The 9,150-nt window shown below is 37.1% G+C and overlaps 1 protein-coding gene across 1 annotated transcript; it reads left to right on the top strand.

Annotated features, from left to right (window-relative positions):
• The first annotated feature begins 8,504 nt into the window (after positions 1-8,504).
• LOC131077125 (uncharacterized mitochondrial protein AtMg00860-like) lies at positions 8,505-8,933 on the top strand. The gene has a single exon (XM_058014556.1). It carries the CDS (start codon positions 8,505-8,507, stop codon positions 8,931-8,933), a length of 429 nt encoding a protein of 142 aa, XP_057870539.1.
• Positions 8,934-9,150: the final 217 nt, after the last annotated feature.

Below are 9,150 nucleotides of genomic sequence, written 5' to 3'. Positions count from 1 at the left end.
GCTACACATGGGCTCACCTAAGTCAAACCCCAGGTAGGTGTTAACCTACACTACATCAATGATGATTAGAAAGAGAGCTTACCCTTAGAAGGAAGAGGCTAAATCTAAAGGAAATTATGTTGAATTGAAGAGCTTAAATGAAATGATAATACCTTTGCTTGATGATGCAATACTCTTTAAATAAGTCATCCAAGTATTGATGTAATAACATGATATTAAATCATATCAAAATCCATCATGAAAACATACTTGAAAATTATTTGGTGTAGCTTGGTGCTCCTTGTACTCAAATATGCTCTTCAATGAAGAATATTTTATCTTGAATTGGAATGATAGATTAATGTAAGGATGTACAAATGAATTAGATATGATGCCTTATATAGGGTTCTCAAGGTATTTTTGCATCTAGGTTGATTTTCAATTTTCATCCAAACTTTGAGACCAAATTTTCCAATGTTAAGGCCAACATGTTAATCCTCCAAAAAATTGGCAAAAAAGCATAGATCACTGTCAATTAATAGATAGTGACCTGACAAATAGGCCCCACTTTCAAGCGGGAAGTGAGATATTAGGGCCCTAATAAATTGGATTTGGAATTTAAATTTGGATTAACAACATTTAAGTGTGGAGTAAGATGCCTTGAAATTTAAAATAGGATAGAACCCCAAATAAGATTGAGATGACATAGGAAAAGGCACACTAAAGCAAGGGCCCAAAAAAAGAGTGTGAAATTTTAAGGGGTTACACTTTTTAACACTACATTAAGATGTTGATACATGAAAAAATATCTACCAAATTGGATGCTTATTTTCTCATGTAGAGATAGAAAAACATCCTTGTAATCCTCCATGTCACCATCCAACATGGAGGCAACTCATTATGTCATGCCACACTAGATGAAAAAATATGATGAGCAAAAAATTATAATTTAAGCATTAAATACATAAATACAATGTTAGGAATGGTTAAGGTTGAGACACCTCAATTCCCAATAGAGATATATATTGGTAGAGAGAGAGAGAGAGAGAGAGAGAGAGAGAGAGAGAGAGAGAGAGAGAGAGAGAGAGAGAGAGAGAGAGAGAGAGAGAGAGAGAGAGAGAGAGAGAGAGAGAGAGAGAGAGAGAGAGAGAGAGAGAGAGATGTTTTTTATTTCATAAAACATCATATTTCATGTTCCACAAAACATGCCCGTGTTATGTGGAGCATGCAATTCTCTCGTATTTTATTTGTCACAAAATGTGGGTGTGTTTTGTGTAACACAACATATTTTTCATCTTTTTTTCTTTGCAAATAAGTTTGGATAATGAGGATAAAGGCTTGAACTATTTATTTGCCTCAATTTCACATGTTTTTTTACCTTCATTCTCATTTCTAAAGTTGCACATCATTGGGGTTACACGTTGTAAAATAATATTTAATAAAACTACCACCTAAGTGTCACACATCTTCTTAGCTTCCTAAACATATTTTTTTATATTTGAAATACATTAATAAATTTATTTTTTATTTATTTATTAATGTTTCTATATTTCTCAGATACATATATGTTCATTTTTCTTTATAACTTTTGATCTACTTGGAAAACTTGAAAAAAAAAAATAGGATTGGTATGCACTACATTCTTTACACATTGATTTTTTTTTACATTTTCAGTTATTTCAGTGCAAGTTATGTGGCAGACACACTTGGTAATGTGATTTTGAGGATGCATCCACTTTGAAAGATCATAAAATATATATTCAATAAAAATTTACAAAAAATATGCAACTTCTAGTACTCATCAGGGTTACACATTGTAAAACAATATTTAATAAAACTACCACCTAAGTGTCACACATCTTCTTAGCTTTCGAAACATATTTTTTTATATTTGAAATACATTAACATATTTATTTGTTATTTATTTAATGATGTTTTTGTATTTCTCAATTACATATGTGTTCATTTTTCTTTATAACTTTTGATCTACTTGGAAAACTTGAAAAAAAAATATAGGATTGTTATGCACTGCATTCTTTACACATTGATTTTTTTTACATTTTTCAGTTATTTCAATGCAAGTTACATGGCACACACACTTAGTAATGTGATTTTTAGGATGCATCCACTTTGAAAGATCATAAAATACATATTCAATAACAAAATTACAAAAAATATACAACTTCTAGTACTTACCCTTAATTATATTTTTACTAATGTGTTTTTCAAATTACTAAATGCAACAAAAAAATAGAGGGGTGCACACCACACATTATGCTATGTTTTACTAAAAAAATAGGAACACTTTTGTGTGCACAAGACATTTCATCCTCTTAGTGTTATTTATTTTCAAAAAACTTTAGTGGTTTAGAAACTAGATTCACAGTACTACAATTCTTGTTCTTTTGGTATTGTCAATTTTTTTGTGCATGAATCTCAAATTATTGATCCAAGTTCAGGTTTAACTGATTTAAAAAAAAAAAAGAGTGGCCACGTTTGACCCCCTTTTTGTATTTCGTTTCCATGCACTTACCCACTTAAAAATAAAGATGAAGGATGAAAGTGGATTTGAATTTAAGAGATGATTATTTGGACTAGGATATAGATAGATAGATGAAGATGAAAATAGACAAGTTAGGAGGCAATTGGGACAAAATTTTGATTAGATAGAGATTTCTAAAACCATCAAAGCACAAAGAAGTTGAATTTCACAAGCATCAAACCATCTAGGTGCGAAAATATGAAAGAACTAAATCACGCAAGAACTAAAAACAAGCATTGAGAACAAGCTAAAAGAACTAAAATGAAAGGATGAAAAGGAAGTTGTTGGATGTGGTATATATTAGATTTTAGGATGGGGAATTGGATTGGAGAGATTTTTGGAGAAATAAATTAGATGGTTGGTTTAGGATGAAAGTTTGTTTGCTTGACTAAGGGGTGGATTTGAAAGTGCATTAAACAAAAAAAAGTAGATTGAGGGGGATTTGGGATGATAGGTGTTGGGACCTTCAAAATTTAGCAAAATTTGAAGGGTCCATGATGAGGAAACTAATTGCAACATTCAAATATCCCTACAAATTCTTCCCAAGTAGCCTACTTTGAGGATGAATAACTTGATTTCCTACAATTGTCATGAAAACCCATTTTGGGATCTTGTTCATATGATATCAGAGAGTATCCATGCCCATTCTCAACCTCCCATTATCAGATTTGATGTTTTTTTAATGCACATAGTTTGAGTGTTCTACAAAGATATGTTATTTGCACACTGTTATGTTAGCAAGAGTAGCCATTTTTAGAGAGTGATATTTTGCTACCAGTTGATTTCCATGCCAAACCAATTGCTTCCTAGAATTTTCCTTATATTAATGTACTATCATGTCCACTTGCATAACTCTAGTAACTCATTTGGTATTTTTTCCAAGCTAAAAGCAAATGAGATTTGTTCAGTTTTGCTACATGTGCTTTGCTAAATCTGGTATAGGGACCTTACATCTTAATTAATATTTCATGACCAAGTGACCTGCATATCAAATGGATCAATCCTCATGATTCTTTGGATATTCATGTACTCCCTCACTTGGTTGAAGCACCCAAACATTTAGTTTGATATTTTTTCGAGGCAAGAAGCAAACTAATTTTGTAGAGGTTCGTTATCAGTATTTCCAGAAATTTTCAGAGGGCCCATCTTTGACCATTAATATTTTGCATATTTGATGGAATTATGAAAAACGTCCTGGTATATGTACTCATTGTATCTTGATTGACTATTACACGTAGTGGCAACTTCCTAGAGCAAGTTTGATATTTTTTCAAGAGATGAAGTTGGCAAGGTTTAGGTGGGTTTTAGCATGTGCATTTTCCAAAATAGCTTAAGTAAGCAATTTTGAACGTTAATATTTTTTACCTCGGGCATCATTGTGCAAATCCACTTGGTAGTGTGATTATCATGATAACACTCAACATGAATGTCAGTTTTCAGAACTTAGGGAGAGTGTTTGATAAGTTTTTGAAGGCATTTCCAAAGGTCACCTCAACTATTTTAAACATTAAGCGAAGATGTCAGGTGTCAAGTTTAAATGACAACCTGCCTTGCCTTTGGGTCCATAGAGTGTGAAATTGTGGTTTCAAAATGGTTTTGGATCCATTTGTCTCATAACGAAAAAAATTAAGGTCGGACCCACAAGGGACCCAGCTTGCCTCATAGCATTGCAGTTTCATTTTAAGCTCGATCTTAAATATTTTATTATTTAAATCATTAAATGATTCAATAATAATATTTAGAGAAGAATGATGATGTGTGGACAAAAATATAATCATGCTCTTCATTTTTTAGATTTGAGATTAATATCACTTGGTAGGTTGAAGGTGAAAATTTATGTTATTTGAATCATTTTTTGAAATGATTTAAATATTCTATTGTGAAGAGATAATTTCATTATTCTATGAGTATGCATTTGAAATTTTGTGGAGCCTTTCTGAATTCACTTGAGTGAACAAAATGTTTGGCACAAAGGTTAATAAGTAAAAAATGGATTCAAATCATTTTTAAAATGATGAAGACTATCTGCACCATGTTTACTAGGGGAGAGGAACAATTAGTCGTTGTCATGTCCCCTCTTTAGCTCTGTCTAGCAGAGACATGTGAGTTAGCCTATTATGGAGTCTTGTAGGCTGGCAATGGTGGATAGAGACTCAGTCAGGATATTCAGTGTTTGGATTTGGTATTTCTGGCAATAGTAGACCAATTTGGAGCAGTTCCTTAATTTTAGGAGGCAATTCCTACATTTTAGGAGGCAGTTCCTACTTTTTAGGAGGTTGTGACAGGTTTAGTTTTAGGCTTTTGGTGTGTTTCGAGCTTTCTGTAGCTATTTGGGTTATATTTTTAATATATTTAAATATTTCCTAAGTTAGCGTTTTAATATTTTAAATAAGGCTATGTCTATAGCCATTTCGAAGTAATAAGGGGTTTTTTACTTCATCTGGATTCGTATGCCCATGTGTTATAGCTCGTTGGAAAGGTCTTGAACTTTTCTAAATGATTTTCACTTGTCAGAGTCCTTTTGGCACTTGGATTTATTTTATATTGAAAAAGTGGTGTTTTCTCTATACTTGGGCGCCCAATATTGGGAAATATGACCTTATATTAAAGCGCACTTTTCATATATCTTTAGGGTTTGATTTGGAAGGAAAGAGATATAAGGAGAAGGAAACCTAATTTCTCATTATTTTTTACATATTGAAAACTTGTTTGGTGTGATATTGCTCTGGTAGAGCAATTCTTCAATCTGGGATGCAAACCCCATGATTGGTATTGGCTGGGACGTAGCGCTCAGCTATTGATTGGTAGTGGATTCTTTTGGAATTGGCATTATTGGTCAGAGTGTATGCACTATTCCTTGTGGAGATTCAGATTGCTTGGTGAGGGTTTCAGCAGGGTGGTTGAATTTCCCAGCTGGGGCATGATTGTTTTAGCTTGATGCCACCATTACAGCAGGTACACTGTACATTGGAAGTGGTGAAGACTTTCATTCAGCCATGGCCGATGTTCTTGGTTTGTTTTCATCATCCACCCTTCAATTGGCGCCATTGTTGGATGTAAGCACATCCCCAATGTGTAGAGAATAATCTGGGTATTATAAATCAGAAATCTGCCTGGTACGGTTTGTATCAATTCTGATTTAATTGAATGTTCTTACTTGTTTCAGTTTCCTTCCTTATTTGTTGTTCTTTATTCATTACTTGCTTATATATTCAAAAAATAAATAAAAAGAAACCAAACATCCTGCAACTTCTCTCTATTCTGTAAGACCATCAGCAAAATCACAGGAAAATATAGTATTATTTTAAAAATTACAGCAAATTAGCAAGGGGATCCATCAACGATCTTTTAGTGGTATCAGAGCTATTTTCCTGCTAGCCTGTGGGGTTAAGCTTTCTTTTTTCTATGCATCCGGGAAGAAGTGACTTATACAGATATTATACTCGTAGAAGAGCTCAGTACGAGCGTGAGTGTGGAAGAGAACAGGAACCTATTATGGCAGATGAACAGATAAGACAGACAAGAGAGAGAGCTGATGAGGACCCTCATCACTACCCAGCCCAGGATTGTTCAGACCTTAGACAGAATACAGGTTACCCTGGAGCAGTTGGAAGTGGATAGACACAGAGGCAGACGAAGTAGATCAGTGTCTGTGGCTGGAAGCTAGCATAGTCATGGATCTCATACATCAGCTATGAGCTCTCATCATTCCCCTAGGCATGAGAGACATCATACACCAGTGAGGGATAAACCATTACTTCCTCAGTTTATATCAAGTGAGCAGCCGATACAGGTAGAGCCACCAAAGGAGGAATTTCAGGATTCAGTCAGGGCGACTAAAGCTAAGTGGAGAGCCCTACCCCCAGAGGTTAGGTATGTTTTTCCTTTTCTTCAATATTGTGCACAACGTAGAGATATTGTCAGGTTCAAAGGAGACTGGGGCTATAGGCCTCAGCAGTAGAACTATGACCTCAGTAGAGCTACCCAGAAGATCACATTGACTACATTTGATGGGACTAGTGGTACGAGTGCACGAGCGTGGGTGCACAAGCTGGATATATATCTATCACTGAGAGCCATGCCTGAGTGTGATGCTATTCGGTTTGTTGTCTTGCATTTAGATGGGGTTGCCTATGACTGGTGGCTCCACGGGTTGGTCACCCAGGACCACGCCATGGTCCACTCCTATGCAGAGTTCACTGAGCGCATCATTTCTAGGTTTGACCGTAAGGACACATAGCTCTATTATAGGGAGTTGGCACATCTGAGACAGACTGGGTATGCAAAGGCGTATATTAATGAGTTCCAGCGTATTGCAGTTATGGTACCTAATATGCCTCAGAGGCGCAGTGTGATGTTATTCATTGAGGGACTACAGGACAAGCTTAAGGGATGGGTACGTTCTTTCAAGCCATCCACTCTTAAGGATGCCATAGATGTGACATTAAGACTGGACACCACTCCTACTTCTTATCAGACAGATAAGAAGTCGTTCAGGGACTCACGATCTCCACAGAAGGCCAATACCTCACAATTTAGAGATGGACAGACAACTAGACCTCCCAGGATGGATCACGAGACACAAAATGATCTGAGAAGGAGGAAACTATGCTTCTCCTGCAAAGAGCCTTGGGAGCCCGGGCACCGTTGTATGGGCAAGGGCAAGGTTCATTTGATTGAGGTAACATTCAAGTTTGGTGATGAGGATATACTAGACACTGACACTAAGGACAGTACGGAGGAGACTAGGCAGGAGCAGCCGCAGTTGGAGATAGACATCCCTGAGCCATTGGCGACGGCTAAAGTGACTATGGCCACCCTTTCCAGTTATCCTAGATTTCATGTCTTTTGGTTGAAAGGTATAGTGCAGGGCCAACGAGTCATGAGCTTAGTAGATATAGGGGCGACGAAACTTTATTGATCAAAAGTTTGTTGAGAGGCGTGGGTTACAGTCTGAGGTATTTGATGGTTTTGGAGTGAAGGTTGCAGATGGTGCAGTTTTGGGCTATACTAAGCGGATTCCACAGCTTAGCATTCAGATGGGGAATTATACCTTGACAAATGACTTTTATATTCTACCTCTGGAGGACTATGATGTGGTTTTGGGCATGCAGTGGTTATAGGGTATTGGGAGGTATATTATTGATCATCACCGCATACAGTTAGAGTTCCTGTCTGGTGGGAAGAAGATAATTTTGAGGGCAACTTTAGATGGTGGACCTAAAGAGGTGTCTTCTCGCATGATGGATACTATTATTAGAGATGATGATGTGATTTGGGCTACATGTTGTTTGGTGAAGTCCAAAACACCTATACATCAGGATGGCAGGGCGTTTCATGTTGATATTCAGTCGATGATGGACTGACATGGTAGAGTCTTTGGTGACATACCTCCTGGTGTAGCTCCAGATAGAGGGTTTGAGCATGGGATAGAGATGGAGGATGGAGCTAAGCCAGTGATTACCACTCTGTATCATCATCCTAGAGCATACAAGGATGAGATTGAGAAGACTATTCATGAGTTGTTGGACATGGGCTTCATTCGCCCTAGCTCTAACCCCTTTGCTTCTTCTGTGGTGCTTGTTAAGAAGAAGGATGGGACTCTGTGGATGTGTATTTATTACCAGGCATTGAACAAGAAGACAATCAAGAACAGATATCCTATTCCATGCATTGATGATTTGTTGGATGAGCTTCATGGAGCTATCTACTTCTCTAAGATTGATCTTTGTTCAGGCTATCATCAGATTCGTGTATGAGCAGAGGATGTACACAAGACTGCTTTCCACTGTCACTATGGGCACTATGAGTTTCTAATGATGCCTTTTGGCCTTACCAATGCGCCAGCCACTTTCCAATCCTGTATAAACCATATCTTCAACAAGCATTGAGGAAGTCAGTTCTAGTGTTCTTTGACGATATCCTGATTTACAGTCGTACTTGGGAGGACCATCTCAGACATGTTGAGGAGGTACTTAGCATTATGGAGAGTCAGTCTCTATTTGCTAAGTTGTCCAAATGTGAGTTTGGACTTAGAGAGGTCTTATATTTGGGTCATGTGATCAGTGTTGATGGGGTGAAGGTGCATGAGGAGAAAATTCAGGCAATTCGTGATTGGCCCTGCCCTCGGAACATTACTGAGTTACGTGGATTCCTCTATCTATGTGCTTACTACGGGAGATTTGTGAGGGGCTTCTCTCAATTGGCAGCACCCCTGACATACCTCACAAAGAGAGGAGCTTTCAGATGGATAGAACAAGCACAGGGGGTCTTTGATAGGCTCAAGGAGGTTATGAGCACTTGTCTAGTTTTGGCACTCCCTAACTTCTCACAGCCATTTGTACTTGAGTGTGATGCTTCAGATGTGAGCATTGGAGTAGCGTTGATGCAGAACAAACATCCCATTACTTAAGAGAGTAGGAATTTGTGTGACAATGAGAGGTTGTATTCTACATATGATAAGGAAATGTTGGCTATTATGCATGCATTAGCCAAGTTCAGACAATATCTTGTTGGCAACAAATTTGTGGTAAGAACATACCACAACAGTTTGAAGTATTTCCTTGATCAGACAGAGCTCAATGATCATCAACAAAAATGGGTAAGCAAGATCCAGGCCTATGATTCTG

This window comes from Cryptomeria japonica, chromosome 9 (genome assembly GCF_030272615.1).
Source record: "Cryptomeria japonica chromosome 9, Sugi_1.0, whole genome shotgun sequence".
In the NCBI taxonomy this organism is placed as follows: Eukaryota; Viridiplantae; Streptophyta; class Pinopsida; order Cupressales; family Cupressaceae; genus Cryptomeria; species Cryptomeria japonica.
This window is presented reverse-complemented; position numbering and strand designations above follow the sequence as displayed.